General features: G+C 34.8%; 1 protein-coding gene and 1 long non-coding RNA gene across 3 annotated transcripts in view; one reads left to right on the top strand and one right to left on the bottom strand.

Moving 5' to 3' along the window:
* The window catches only part of LOC119148031, a 34302-nt gene extending 25487 nt beyond the window's left edge, over window positions 1–8815 (bottom strand). The window contains exon 1 of the long non-coding RNA XR_005104277.1: window positions 8722–8815. This is a non-coding gene — a long non-coding RNA (uncharacterized LOC119148031). The remainder of the gene's footprint in view (window positions 1–8721) is intronic.
* The window catches only part of CTNNA2 (catenin alpha 2), a 515202-nt gene that overhangs the window by 466463 nt on the left and 32961 nt on the right, over window positions 1–15778 (top strand). For both annotated transcript variants that reach the window (XM_037387521.1, XM_037387510.1), the window contains exons 13-16: window positions 1757–1908; window positions 8798–8911; window positions 12362–12543; window positions 15284–15389. In XM_037387521.1, coding sequence (XP_037243418.1) covers window positions 1757–1908; window positions 8798–8911; window positions 12362–12543; window positions 15284–15389 — 554 coding nt within the window. The remainder of the gene's footprint in view (window positions 1–1756; window positions 1909–8797; window positions 8912–12361; window positions 12544–15283; window positions 15390–15778) is intronic.

Genomic DNA, 15778 nt, shown 5'->3' with positions numbered 1-15778 from the left:
AGCAATGTTTTGTTAATGTTTACTTTTTTAAAGTCTATTGTTGCTGTCACATTTTCCTGTTTTCTCCAATATATCCCCAGTACTTATTGCACTTATTAAACATTATCTGCAATAAAGATACAATTTATGTTCATCTGTGTACATGAACAAAAACATATATATATGTGTGTGTATATATGCCTAGGCAGAATAAACAAGTTTTGAGTAGTTATATCCCTTTAAAGGGTTCCTATTTAACATCAAGTCAGTAATGCCAGAAACAGAAAGGTTAAGCTTTTAGTTACTGCCACTTTTTCTTCAAAATGTAAACTACTCTTTAATATGTCTTTTTGTGTTTTTACTTTAAATCAGATAGTAAGATGCATAAAACCATAGTTTTCATTATGAATAAAATATATTTAAGGACATTCAGTCAAGAAGAAAATGTGGTTTCCTACCACAGGGAAGTTTACTTCCTAGGAAAGATTGTCACTGCTGTTGATGAAAATGACACTGGAAATTCCCCCTTGTATTCATCAGTCTGAATGAGGCTACCAAAAAGTGTATTAAAAACAGGGTCTAAGGAAAAGATGGTAAAGAACTACAATATTATAACAAAAAGCATCTGTCTGACTTAGGAACCCTCTTTTCCTGTTTTGCAATTATGGTGCCAAAATAATAAAGCCAAGAGTACATGATTTGGATACAGAGATACTAAAAGGCATCACATAATAAAAAATATGTGAATATAATGAAAAAATTGCTTCATGTAAATCTTAAGCTTGACCCAAATTCCTTAAATTTAGAAGAATTAATCCCAATGCAATTTTGTATCCAGGTTTCTAATGAAGCATTGGTTCTGTTTGTCCTGTAGTACATGAGAGTCCAGTCCTCCAGTATTAATGTTAAAATACTGAGTAGGAGTAACTAAGTTCAGAAGTATAGGTGCGTTATAATTAGTGGGACCTGATGTTCCTCTTCCTGCTTGCAGGATTTGCGTTTAAGTTATTAGAGGACTGGTTTGGGGAATATTCATCTTTCTGCATATGTGACATGGAGATAGTTATTATACCTTCAAAGGAATCCTGTATAAAATTGGAAGAAAAGCCTGTTGTTACTTCAAGGAATGCCTTTAAACTATTTACATAAATAAATAATTGCTTTAAGATATGTATTTTAAAAGCTTATACTGCTGTTTATAATACCATTACCTAATATCTATGGCTATTTTTTGTGTTATATACATGATGATAGTGAAGAAACAGAATGTACATTTATGTGCCTTCACAAAAGTAATTTCCTAGGTTTTGCATTTTGTCCCTTGAACAATTATTATTATTATTATTCCATATGAACTAGACTGCAGTTAGTTATCTAAATTAGTAGGCATAATAGCTACATTTTGCTTTGATCATTTGGTATAAATATGTACTGTGTTCATTCCAAGTTGTAAAGGTTTTAAATGTACTTTATTCATAATTCAGGTATCTTACAGTCTTTTAAAAGTTAGTAAATCACACTTTTTTATGGAAGTTTTTCATTCCGTATTGTGCAATTGGAGGAGAGAATATGAAGATTGTTATTTCATGCTGTCAGAAAATGTTCCGGAGCTCTGCATGTGCAGAGTCAGTACAAACCATGCCATGAGGCTTCCCGAGTCTTGAAATTGTAACAGTATGTACTGTGTCTACTGGAAAGTATTTATGCCCAAGGGCAGGGAAAAATGTTCACGAAAGAAGGTGTCTAATCTTAGTGCCTTTCATTTTGTTTAATCTAGTTATGCCACGTTTTGCTGAACAAGTTGAGGTTGCCATTGAAGCTTTGAGTGCAAATGTCCCACAGCCATTTGAAGAAAATGAGTTCATAGATGCCTCCCGCTTGGTTTATGATGGAGTTCGTGACATCAGGAAAGCTGTTCTGATGATAAGGGTATGTAAGGCACCTGGGAAATAAAAGTTGGGACTTACAGGAAAGTATTGCATTGGATGAGAGGAATATAAAAGCTTCTTGGAATCAACTTTGTTTCATAATAAGTCAGAAAAGCTTGACATTGAAACAAACATGAAACAAAAGTCTGTGCAGCAAAAGTGAATTTGTAACTAAAGGGATGAGGGTGTTTTAGAAGATGAACCACAATTAATTTGTTAATCACCTAGGAGAAGATTTGATCACAACTGCCAATAGATGCAAACTTCATTACTGTTCCCATACTAGTAGCATTAATTTGCTAAGATCTTCAAAGTTTGTGTAGATTTTTCTTGTGGTTTGGTGGTGTGGTTTTTTTTTCCTTAATGTATGTGTGCTGCCTAGGATATGAGGTAAGTCTGGTTAATATCTAAATGAATAAATAAATAATCTTGCTGCTCCAGTGAGCCTCTGCAGGGATGGTTTTGAATGATTACTGAGGCAAAGAATGTGTCATTTCAGTGCTGAGTAACCAATTGATTCAATTTACTTAGGCATCTTTTAAAAAAACAAACAAACAAATAAAGAACCCCACAGAACAACATAATTATTGTGAGAGGTGTGTGTCTTGTTTTTTACTGTAGTCTAAAAATTAAAAACCCAAACAAACAAACAGACCAAAATAAGAGCCACCACCACCAAAATAACAAACCAAACCTGCTTTGGACATCTCTTCAGCAATTGAAACTCTTATTTAAAGCCCAAATTACCTTGAATCTGCCCCAGTGAAAGTCACGTACAAATAAAGCTACTGTGAAAATCACGGAGAAAACTTACAAAGCGAATAACAGTGCTAAAGCAGCAGCTCAAACCTTTGAGCAAACAGGTAACATACACTCGTGGTTGTGAGTATATTATGACACTGATGTAAGGCTTTAGGCAGCTGGACCACTCCAAAACAGCCCCATTTTAGTCATCTGTCACTATGTATTAACATTTACAGGAAAAGCTTTTGATGGGCTTAATTTCATAACTGTGAAATATAAACTCCATTCCCACACCCAGTGCTAATCTCAGGTAGCCTGATTTATAGTCATGGCTGATGACAAACAAGGATGGCAAACCTGTCCCGTTTTCTGGGTATGCAACACTGGGGTATTTGCAAGTCTTCTGGACTGGGTTGCAAATAAAAGATCTGTAAAGTATTTCAGTTTTTCCTTTGATAGTCTAGTTCCTTAGTCTGTAGCAGTAGTTTCCAAACTTCTTGTAGGATAAGAACCACTTCTAAGCACATTTTAATCTTTTTTAGTCTTTCATGAGTCATTTTAAATTGCTTCATGAGACATAATCATCAGGTGGGTTCTGCTATAGACCCACGCTTTCCCACCATCCCTTATGCAGAGGTGTATCTTCCAGCACCCCCCTGTACATCAGAGCTGTCCCAGAGAGGTCATCATGAGGCTGTCCATACTGGGTGAGATGCTTCAGCTAAGCACAAAGCACAATTTTAAATTCTGGAGGCACATTCACTTATTTAATTTCTGTCTTATGTTACATTAACTACTAGCTTCGAAAGCTGATCAACATACAGGCTTCACAGTCTCCTGTTTACATCCTAGATTACTTTTGCCATTGTATCACTGCTACTTTCTGCTCCTTGTATGATATGAGTTAATGAGTTCTGCTTACCTAGATTAGGAAGATGTACTTTTACATTCAGACAATGAAGTTATTTATGGAGCTAAATGTAGTACTCCTTACCCAGACAGAGAACTAAAGCACATAAATGGATTCATTATCCTTGTGAGTTAACTGGGAAAATCCACATATATAAACTGACATAGACTGGAGTTGCTGAATCAGAACCTTTTCTGTAGAAAACAAAATTAGTTTCAGTTTCAGACACATCCAAACATCTCACATTGAAATGAAATATATAATTAAAGGGTGAAGCGTTAAGCTATAAAATACAGTCCTTAGAATATTTTTATCTAATAATCTACCAAATCTCATATATCCCTTTAATTTAGGCTGTAAAACTTCTTGCAGAATTATAAAACCAAAAAAACCTTGCAAACTTTTTAGAGCATCTGCCACAATTATTTTCAGGCAGTAATTGTTCATGTGCATACCATGAAAGACTGAATTTGTCTGAGACGATTCCCTTATTCCATAGAGGAAATAAAGCCACTTTTTAAATTAATTTTTGTTGGTATTATTACCTTTAGTAAGCTGAAGGAAAGAGGGATAACTCTGCTCTTTTCCCTTGAAACATGGAGATTTTATTGTCCCTTTGAAAGAGAAAGGAGACTGATTTTTGCATTGAGGACTATTATTATGATCTATACAGAAGAAAAAATCTTTTTCACAGCTGAAGCGCTTGTATCAATAAATTTAGAAGTATAATTATAGAATGTAAAAATAAGATAGAAAATAATAACTTAGTGCCAACATATTTTTCTATTACTGTGTGGGGATCAAATTACAGTTTTTTTCATACCTACTTATGATATTCTCTCAGTTATTACACAAAAATTGTCGGTGCCATTAGGAAGAATCACATTTTTCTCATTCTTATGTATCTCCAAGCCTGGTCTTCTCTTTTCACACATGGCCTTTACTGTTAGCAACCTCGCTGTTAGCTACATATACATTAGCCTTAGTGTTACATGTGTTTGGATCAGGAGTACACTTTTTAAGCCAATCTCCAGTTGTTCCCTCTTGCTGTGTTTTAGTTCATTTTACAGAGTAGTCTTAGAGCATATAAACTTGATTCTTTGGGATGATTCTGGAAGATGCATCCTAGGAGCATCTTAAATGCACATCTATTCTGTTCTATTCTATCATTAAGGAACTTCCAGTCTGTGGGAAAAGCCTGTAGTGAGTCTGAGTAAAAATGAAGTGAGGGTAGTGCACGTCAAGTCCTTAGCCCCAACTGTTCAGATGTATGAATTCTCTTCTACTCTTCCATACTTGTCAGTGTAGACTTAGCCATGATCACCCACGGAGCAGCCACTGTGGAGACTTCCAGAGTGCTGCTACATCTCAGATCCTCTGGCAAACTAGACCTGGTGGAGAATCCCATCATTTTTTTAGACAGCCTATCTCCAAAGGGTGTTATGGGGTCCGTTGTCTACATTGACTACCTGTTGCTTCTCAGGTTGAATTTAAAGTGTGAGATATTACTGTAAATCATTGAACAGCTGAAGACATGCTGTGAGAGAGGTTCTTTTACTTTGCTACTCCAAAGCTGTTTGCAGCACCTGAGTCACTCAGGCTGCAACTGCCCTTGTGCAAAAACAAATGTACAGAGTAGCATGGAGCTGAATAGAAAAACATATTATAAAGGGTTTTTCTCTCCTTAGCTTTTAGAATTAGAGGGTATTTTCATGTTAAAAAATGGGGGATTATCTTTTCCTTCTTTCCTCTCAGTACAAGGTTAGCTTCACTTGGTGTTTGCAGTGCTGAAATTCTTATAATTGCATCTTACAATTTTTAAGTGCATACAGAACTATAGCATAGTGAGGTTTCTATCTTCATCATGTTTGAATTGGTGGAATATTAAACAAAAAGCATCTATAAATCTGCATATATATGCCATTTTATGACATGCATAATTCACACTTTTATACTGCAATTATATTGATGGAAGATACTTTGTTTACGGCAAAGTCTACAGTTTAGCAGCCAGAGAGATATTTTAAAAAATTACTGGAAGCTGAAAGTCACCAAATTCTTGTTAGAAATAAAGCATACATCTTAAAAGAAAAGTATATATTTACTGGGTGATTTAGCTCGGATTGTGAAAGATTCTTCTTCACTGGAAGAATTCATCTGAATTAGATGAATGAAGTGAAGAATATGCTTTATGTGTAGTAGAGATACTTTATGTGAAAATAGCCCTGGGAAGCCTTACAGCCTGTGCCACAGAACAGACAGACTAAAAATTGTGAAAATGTACCATTTTTCTACTAAAATCAGTGAGTTCATAAAATCAATTATTTTTGAAAATTACTTTAGCTCCTCCTGCCACTAGTGGTTGTCATAGTTTTATTTGGAAGCTGTCTCCAATCGCAAATCCATGTTTCCTATGTCTGTGTGATCATAGGTTCAGGTGCCTGCCAGACTGATTCAGTCCTTCTGTCTTCCAACTCAGATAAATTAAATTCCAGACTTTGTTGTCTTGGAAATTAGGTTTTAAATACCAAGGTCCTGTTAGTTGTGCACAAAAATTAGAGTTGTTATGGTATGTTTAGAAGGCCCTGCTAAGAGTAAAAATCTTTATGTCAAGATACTTCAATAGAATATTTCTTTTTTATACGGTTGTGTCTAAACAAACAGGAGACCCTATTACGTATGGGCTGCATCTCCAAGAGATCAATCAGATAAAACAACACAATGATGCAAGAGCGAAAAGTATGCAACATATTTTAAATGGCAGCCTACAGATAACAGTTAACTACTGTTCATCTTAATGAAAAATGTAGCTATTTTTTGAAGAAAATGAGGATGTTAAATTCACTACACTTGAAAACCTTGAGTAAGTGAATCTGAAAGTTAGTTTTTAATTAGATCTCACTGGTACAGAGAGGAAATACTGAGATTTCTTGTGCTTGTATATTATTAACAGTTGCATTAGCTTGTCCTTTTGGTTTACACTACATTTTCTCAAAGTTCAACATCTATACTTACTAATTTTCAATCTTTTAAAGATCACAAATTTTAACATTATGAAAGTCAGGCAGTAACAGCAATACCTTTTTTCCTGAATGTTTCTTTATAAATAAATCCCTGAAACGGAATTTTCAGAATATTTTAGGTTTTTTAAGAGGTATCATCATGTCCTTACTGGTTACAGTGTTGAGATGTAATATTCTGAATGTTGCACCTTTAATTTACTGCCACTCTGACTATAAAAGCCTAGCAAAGGGCTGCACGTTATCTTTTATAGCCTTATTTATTAAAGTGGAGATGGAAGTTACTAAGAGGAGTATACTTGGAGAGAGGGCAGGGGAGGGTACTGGTTTTATAATGATCAGTGCAACTAGATAGCTGAATGGACTTGGAGGATGGATAAGAGCCAAACGGTTTATGAAAAAGGGATTTAAACTCTCCACCCTGTTCCTCACAGTAAAGCCTAGGCAAATAAAAAGCTGAGCCCTATAATAGCAAATACCCTCTTCTGCTCAGGGTGTTGTATAATTCTCTTAGTAGCTGGTTTGCTTATGGTAGATTTTAAAGTCACATCCTTCCCTCAGGCAACTGAGGAGAGAGAATAAAGTGATTAAAGGCGATTGGAAAGCAAGACCATTGGACATTCTAATGATGGGTACCAATCTTTCTTTCTTTTTTTTTTTTTTTTTTTTTCCCTGTGTCAGTGGAGAAAAGATAAATCCATTTTTTCACCTGAAATTCATCTCCTGTCTATCCTGTTAATATACACTATTTCTACGCATCTCTTCAGAAAGGCAGCCTGAGTTTCATTACCATACTGTCATACTTGGTTATTTCTTCCTTCAGTGCTAAGCATCAAAACACATATTTAATTCATACATTTTAAGCCAAATGAACATGGCTGTGTTTTACTCTCCCCATCATGTGTACTTCACCACGTAGCTAGCAAAGCAGCTGATTTTCCATTACAAACAGTGATGTGCACTTCATGTTGGAAACCAGGCTGTAATATAAATATCGCCAAAAGACTTCTCTACATTATGTTAGAGGGTTTGGACCAGTTCCTAGTGACTGAGCATCTTCAAGACAGAGCTGTAATGACAACTGGCAATGATTAGCACCTCTGCTAGCAAACTTGACATTGCCTCCAAGCATGAAATGCCAGCATGGATGATTTCTTCTGTAATGACTGGCCCTCTAGGTTAACGCTGAGGTGTATGTGTACCCAGTAGGGTAAGGATTTTTCTGCACAGTTACTGTGATCTTTTTCTATCAGCACTGTCACATATTGTACCTTCAGAAGTTAGTCATGGCTAGATTGTTGTACTAGATGCAATTCAAGCACAAAAGGCAATATAATCTTCCTTCTAAAGACTATTTCTGGTTTTGCACCATCTATATTCTATATAGTGCTAAATAGCGATTTAAAGTAAGCTGTCTCTCCATATATACATAAGGAAATATTTTTTGCTAGAAGGTGAAAAACCCAAGTAAACAGATCCTTCAGTTATCTTTTTTTGTCCCTCTCACCAACATTTTAAACAACTTGAAGCCAGCATATACATAACTAGATTTAATCCATATGCCCAGGGACCCTCACACAATTCGTAGCACCAGCAATGGGGATAATGTCTTTTCAGTGTAGGGGATGAGGCAAATTCAAGAGCTGAAAAGAAGCATATGAACCAACAAGATAAAGCAGATTATAAACTTTACATTTGTTTAAAAACCAGTTGACATAATTTACATTTTCTTTCAAGGGGAAATCTCTTATTTGCTTTGATAACTTTTTCTTGCAGGATGTTAGTTACTTTTTCCTAGGTATTTACCTTCTCTCTTGAAGATTACGTGGAGATTCCAGTAATATAATAGCATTAATATCCAATTATATATGAATGAACATAATTTTGAAACACTGCATTCCAGTTGTTAGTGTTTCCAGAGGATCTTTGTTCCAGGAACTGCATTCATCATGTTAACAGAGTTAAGAAAAGTTGCAGCAAGGTAATGATAAATGCCATTTGTAAAGAAAACTATAGTTGAAACAACTTAATTTTAAAGACAATTCAATTTCAGTTCTTGACTGCTTGGGCAGACAAGTTAATTTAAAAGCAAAGAGAAAAAGCATTTCCTGAGCAGGTAGTCGATGAAATAAGAACTTACTGTACATGGGACTTTGTATCCTTTATAAGCTTGTCATCTCCTCTCTTTTGCTTTCTCTCTCTGTCTCTCTCTCTAGACCCCTGAAGAGCTAGAGGATGATTCAGACTTTGAGCAGGAAGATTATGACGTTCGCAGCCGAACAAGTGTTCAGACTGAAGACGACCAGCTTATTGCTGGCCAGAGTGCAAGGGTGAGTATAAAATCCACTTACTACGTTAAGTGTCTCTATAGCTACAAATAAAAAGCTATGCCTTGGAAAGCAAATGTAGTGATTTCAAATCTTCAGGGTCACTTAAGAAAGGACAGGAGTATTTTTAAAGCTTTTTCATGTCTCACCTATTTGAAAACCACTGACTTTATTGCATGATCTTCCTTAGGCTTATATGATGCTTTGTACCAGCTGTTTGCTCCAGCTAGTGCTGTAGGAGAAGGCCTTGCAGGTTTGGAATGTGCTGAAACTGTGGGAGTAGTCAGCAAACTAAAAAAAAAATAAATTAAAAAAAAATCCATCAGGGCACCATGTGCTGTACCCAGAGAAATCTTACATTAGTCATGTTTCCCAGTGTGCAAACCTGTCAAGAAGATCTGTTTAAGCTACCGAGTCATCCCTGTAATTTAATTGTAATTGAAGACATTTGTTACTGAGTCAGTGTAATTTTACCAGAGTAATCACATCATGATAAACTTGAGCCATTGTGATTTGTGACCTCCACTTCTGCACGGGGATTGCAAATTAAGCTGATGAGTGCTTCAGGGGTCATAGGTGCTGGAGAAGTGAAGTTTGTTAACGCACAGGATTATGCCACCCTCTGATTATTTTTTGGGGTGGTTTTTTTTTTTTACTTTACCTTTAACTAAACAGGCTGCTCAGAGTATATATAAAAAAAGATAAGTATAAATGTCAGATTAGAATTTGGGGGGCAAAGGGCATCATGAAAATATATATAACTGGAAAGAGAGTGCGAAGGAAAAAAAAAAAAAAAAAAAAAAGCCTTTACACTTTCCAGCAGAGAACCAGTGGGGAACTGGGAATTACCTGATTGATATTCATGGCTGTTTTGCACAGGTCTGCAGTTTCTTCTAATAAGTGTTAAAAGTGAAGTAACACACTAAATTAGAAGTATCCTCCCCATATGCACTCAAACACTGCAGCAAAAGCTGGTAACGGGAACAGTGACTTCTTACCTTGGCTTCTGGAAGAGGAATTGTAGGGCCGAGAACTTGAAGACCAAAAGGCATTTTGATGCTTTGAAAGATCAGTTCAGAGGATCAGGAAAGAGGAGTTCTCAGCTGCCGTAGGAAGATCTACAGTATGTTAGGGCTTGACACAAACATTTTATATCCTGAAAAGAAACAGTAGGGTAATGGAAACCTAAATGAAGCTTACTTAGAGTTATTGGAGGAATGTGACACATAGATTCAGTGGAATGGGCAGAGGTTTCTTTTTGTCTTAAATTAATTTCCCTGAATCTTGAATACAGTTAGTAAATAAACCATACCATGTATCAGAAAAGGTGGGTTTCTACCACTAAATCCCAAGGGCAAAATAATTTTGTACTTGCATATCAAGGACATTTCATATGTATCACTATCACCTATATAAAGAGCAGATGGGTTGTAGGTTCTCATCCCATAGAGCTGGGTAACCAGGAACTGGCATTGAAAACCCGGCAGTCAGGCAAATTTCAGAACTATACCTTACACTGACAATGATGACAGAATGATGTTCTGGATGCAGTTGACTATCTTTTATCTTTATATATATATAAATAAATCTTTTTATATTTTAAAGAGCATAAAGTCCTGTTTGTTATATTCAAAGAATTGGCAGTAAGTCTTAGCTATAAAAGTATTGAGATACAATACAGTTATTTCACAGTCATCTTTTCTTTTCTTTTGGTTATGTCTAGGATTGAGTAGCGTATCATCCTTTTTTGATCTGAAAACAAAGTAAAGACTGCAGTAATATTTTTACTAAGAATCTAGTTTACCTAGGGACTTACAAGTCTTAAATTCTATTACATTTATTGCTGTTATCACTTTTGCACTTAAAACCTTCTGCTTCGATCAGCTATACACGGTATAAACATAATATATTATAAAGACAGTCCTGTTCCATAATAACATAGAATGCAATATGTACAGGAAGCAACAAATTACGAAAACCTGAAATGAAAACATGCTAAGCAGAAGCCACCCTGTCCACAGTCTTGAGTGACTCATTGAAATGAGTCTGCTAAGCATAATGGTATCGTATTTGAACCTTTTCTGTAGGAAAGCTGGATTTTTATTTGTCAAATGTAATGGATTAGTTTAATATGCTGACTTCATAAAGCTATTAGTGTTTCAGTAGAAATACTTGTATTGGTCTTCAACAGAAATAAAACAAATATATAAGCTGCATTTGCTATAGGATATAGCTTCTTTGAAAGCACATCAGCAGCTGGAATAGAAATGTTAAAACACTGCATACTGGTTTAAAGAGTGAGCAGCTAAAGCTGCCTACAGAAAGAAACCACATGCAAGACATACATAACGGCTTTCCAAATTTTATTACTCCTATCATATTCCCTTAATTTCAATTAATTCATCTGTTCTAGTGTTTTATGTGTATTTTATATGTTTATTTATTAGCTTGACTTACACTGCATTTTTCTGTAGAAAGACTAATATACCAACATTTGAAACTGCTGAGTTACATTGATAAGGCCTAATTAAAACTCATGTGTTGAATTTTAATTTGATTAACTTGCAAATTTCTCATTTTCTGATCTACTGTTTATAACCTTTTTTAATTTCACTTTTGGAAAAGGTCAATTATGAATTTTTAAAAGCCAAGAGCATTTTAAGAATATGTGGAGAAAGACTTCATCTGATTGAAAGTGGCATAAACAAGAAAAAATGTAATGACACTTAAATATGTGTCACACCCCATTAAATGCATAATGTGGTCTTCAGAACCCCCTAAAGACAAATAATAGCTCAACTCGGAAATCAGTATTGGAAGCGTCCGTTTGATCTTCAAAAGTAATTATTATAATTTTGTAGAGTTTTCTTTTTTTTGTGGAGGGCAGGGAACTTTGTTGTTCATGTCAAGGCTGATTAGTATCAACCTGTGTAGTGCCTTTTTGCATATCCTCTAAGAGACAATTAAGCCACTAAATATTGTTGAAAGTTACATTCATTACAATTCACTTCAAATGTATTATCTTGCATGTCATAGCTTATTTTACTGTTGGGTTAAGCAGAAAACCTCTGTTTCTGACAGAGAATGAGTGTGGGGGAGATGCGGCAATTCAGTCTACCTTTTCCCATAGATGTCATTCATTTTGTTCTTCCTAAATGTTAAGATTTAACAGGAATTTTCTTTAATCTTACTGTATCAACTGGTGAATAATCTGTATACCACGGCATCACATGTATAATTTTTAAATTTTTGAAGGCATAAGAAGAGCTATAAACATCCTTTGAATTTGTTTTAACCTGTCCTAACAGAAATCAAATGTCTGTGGGATTTTGCTTGGCATCTTCAACTCCCATAAAAAGAAACTAGAAGTCAGGTGTGCCATTTGGAACACTGGAAATATATAGCTTCTAGCTTCCTTTTTTTCATGCTCAACTTCTCCCATTTTTTCTCCAGGCTATCATGGCTCAGCTTCCCCAGGAGGAAAAGGCTAAGATTGCTGAGCAGGTAGAGATATTCCACCAAGAAAAGAGCAAACTGGATGCAGAGGTGGCTAAGTGGGATGACAGTGGTAATGACATCATTGTGTTGGCAAAGCAGATGTGCATGATTATGATGGAAATGACAGACTTTACTAGGTAAGGAAAAAATAACCTGTGCTGAGGACTTCTTCAGACATCCCACACCTTTCCTTTTTGTTGTAATGTATAGCCTGTTGAGATGATGTGCTGTGTTTTAGGGGTTGCAAAGACAGGTAACTCACATCATACGTAAAAGGGTGGGTTGTACAGTTTTCTTACACATGATTTCTCTGGATGTTTCTCCAAATGGGATTAATCACATTAAGTTTTTGTTCTATTTGCAAATCTGTTTTATTTGCAGATCATCTTGAATTTCAGCAGCAAAGATAGTCTGTGACCTTAGAGACACTCAAATGACATTTTGCTTAGTACCCATCTAAATGCATATGCCTCCCCGAACTTTCAACATTTCAACACAATTTGTGTCAATCAAAAATAATGGCAAAACTATTTATATCATTTTGAACACTGAACATCTTTCCAGAAAAATCCCAAATGAAACTGTTTTGATCTATACTTTATTGGAGCTTGTCAGTAATGATTTTTTTCTTTCATTTCTTTTTTCTATTTGTTTCTTGTTCTTTCCTCATTGCAAAGCATCAAAAGGCCATTCATTAATGATATAATATAAACAGAATTTCGTTTAAACATGGTCATATTGTTAATCACACCAAGGAGAACATTTTACAATATTATTTGAATTACAGATCACCATCATAATAAAAGGATTTTCAGTGTTTATTTTTAATATGAGTTCAAAAGTTTAAATGGTATTTGTCAAAATGTGATTAGACAAAACTGGACAAAAATCTTCATGTTTTTCTTCAGAATTAAAATAAGACATCCATTTATTCATCTCTCTGAGATGCTCAGATAGATTTCTTAATCTCTGGCTAATCACATTCCTTGTATCTGGAGCCTTTAAACCATTTCAGAGGAGACAGTCTCTCCATTGGTAATATAGGGTTCACACATACCTTATAGATTAATAGATAGCTTAATAGATAGGAGGCTGTGCATTAATTTGCAAAGAACTTTTCTCTCTGCACTTGCAAAATTAGTTAATTGCTAATAGACAACAGCACACATTTTTATCCATTTAACATTTGATTATGCATAGGGAAAGTCTGCTTACTTTACTATCTTACTAGACATACTTCTTTGCAAATACCTATTCTTTCAGTTTTCTCTCGATTTGTGCTTTTGCAACAATTATTTTTGTAGTAGATTTGCCACTCCTGTATACCAAATGACAGTGTAGAACTGTCTCTGAAGGTGATATTTTAGAGTAATCTTAATTACTTTCCTATTTGTATTGTATTTGGGTCTCTGATCCTTCTGCTCAAACACAGAGTTAAAAGCTGTCCAAATAGTGTCATCATTTCATTGAAGGAAAAAATAATGTTCTAAAGCAACAGCCCAGAATATGAACACTTTCTGCAACCTCCTGGACAACCTTTGGTACTTGAACGTCAAATTGAAAGTTTTGTAATTACTTTTTCTACGATCAAAAGAACAGAACTGATATGACAATGAGAAACAAAACTACTGTCACATTTGAAGTAAATTAAAAAAATAAAAATCAAAGTGCACCTCCATCTACATCATATTCAATAAAAACTTGTTTAATATATTTCATTAAAACAGAACAAAGCCTTTCACACCTTCTTGGTTGACTGTAACCTCAGCAGTATTAAAATATAATAATTTTGCAAATGCATCAAGTTTGTGACAGTCAGATCTACTGATATAATTGATGTATAATCATACGAGGTCATTCTGAAAGATTTTTCCTACAATTTAAGTTCAACAAAAGTGGGATACTTTTTGTTTTCCAATATCTGTTTAAGGTGGAAATGAAAGTACGGAAAGAATTTATAAAATGGAAATAGGGTTTAGTATATTACTCTTGGCATTATAGATGAAAAAAATGCAAAAATAATACTATGTTGTGCTTAGAAAAAAAGCCTTCAGTTTTAGTTTAAAAAAACCCCTTAGTTCATATTATGATTTTCCATCAGTCTTGTCTGAAGTATTATTTCTCCACATAATATATTAAAAAACCCAACAAAACAAAACAAACAAACAAACAAAAAAAACCCACCCCACACTCAAAAAAGGAAATTAATCTCCCAACTGAGGATTCTCAGAAGCAGTAGCAAATTTATTATTACAAACCGGATTAAAGTTCTGAATCTGAAGAAAACTCAGAAAAGTCTGCAGTAACTACTCTTTGTCTATGTACATTTTGGTAATTTTAATGACTAAAATCAGAATTTTGTGCATCATCTTAAAAGTATAATGAAAGATCAATCTTTAATTATACATGTTTTAAGTGTAACATTGAAGTGTAACATAAGGATTATGCTTCATGTATCTTTGTTTTCTGACAAAAATCTACAAAAAAGTGTTTTCTAAAATGTGACATTCTTGCTCCAGACATGACAGGCTTAACCTATAGCATTGGTTTGGGAATAACATGATTTTGAAATAGTTACGTATTCCAGAAAGAATGTTGGCTTAATGAGCACTTAAAAATGCATATACTTTTAAGTATTGATCATGTGATTGAAGGCACATCAAACTAAATTGCTAGTGAGGCATTTTGTAAGAGAGAGGAAATATAGCAGACCGATTTCTTAATCAAGCTGTACTGTAAAGTAGTTAAAGATGAAATTGTAATAAATTAAGAAGCCATTCTTATTACTATTTTAAAATCAAACACTAAACAGGGTCACTAAAACTGTTGCCTTTCATGATTTATTTAGATTGTGCATAATTGTATTGTATTTCACAGAGGTAAAGGTCCCCTGAAGAACACATCAGATGTCATTAATGCGGCCAAGAAGATTGCAGAAGCAGGATCGAGGATGGACAAATTGGCACGGGCAGTAGCTGATCAGGTAAGCACAAAAATGAGCAGAGACATGATGTAACCTCTATCAATGAGTTATCTTTTGCAGGAAAATATTATCTTTACTTGTCAAAAAATTACCTGTTGAAAATCACTGCCTGGTTACTGATCTACCCATTGAATATAAGTTGCTGCTTCTGTACCAATCAGCTTGGGTTTTGCAGTACAGGAAGGTCATAGATGAGTCTCTCTAAACCTCAGAAATGCTTGAATTGTTCCACAGCCTCAATTCTGGACCCAGGTGATTGTATTAGAATTAGACTGATGTATTTCCTGCCATGAAAGCAGTAGAGACTTGGATGCTCTCTTACCCTTGCCATATGCTTAGAAATCCTTATATTCTTTTCACCTTGGTCTTCCAGCAATTTCCCCTCAATA

The sequence above is a fragment of the Falco rusticolus genome, chromosome 1 (genome assembly GCF_015220075.1).
Source record: "Falco rusticolus isolate bFalRus1 chromosome 1, bFalRus1.pri, whole genome shotgun sequence".
NCBI classification, from domain to species: Eukaryota; Metazoa; Chordata; class Aves; order Falconiformes; family Falconidae; genus Falco; species Falco rusticolus.
This window is presented reverse-complemented; position numbering and strand designations above follow the sequence as displayed.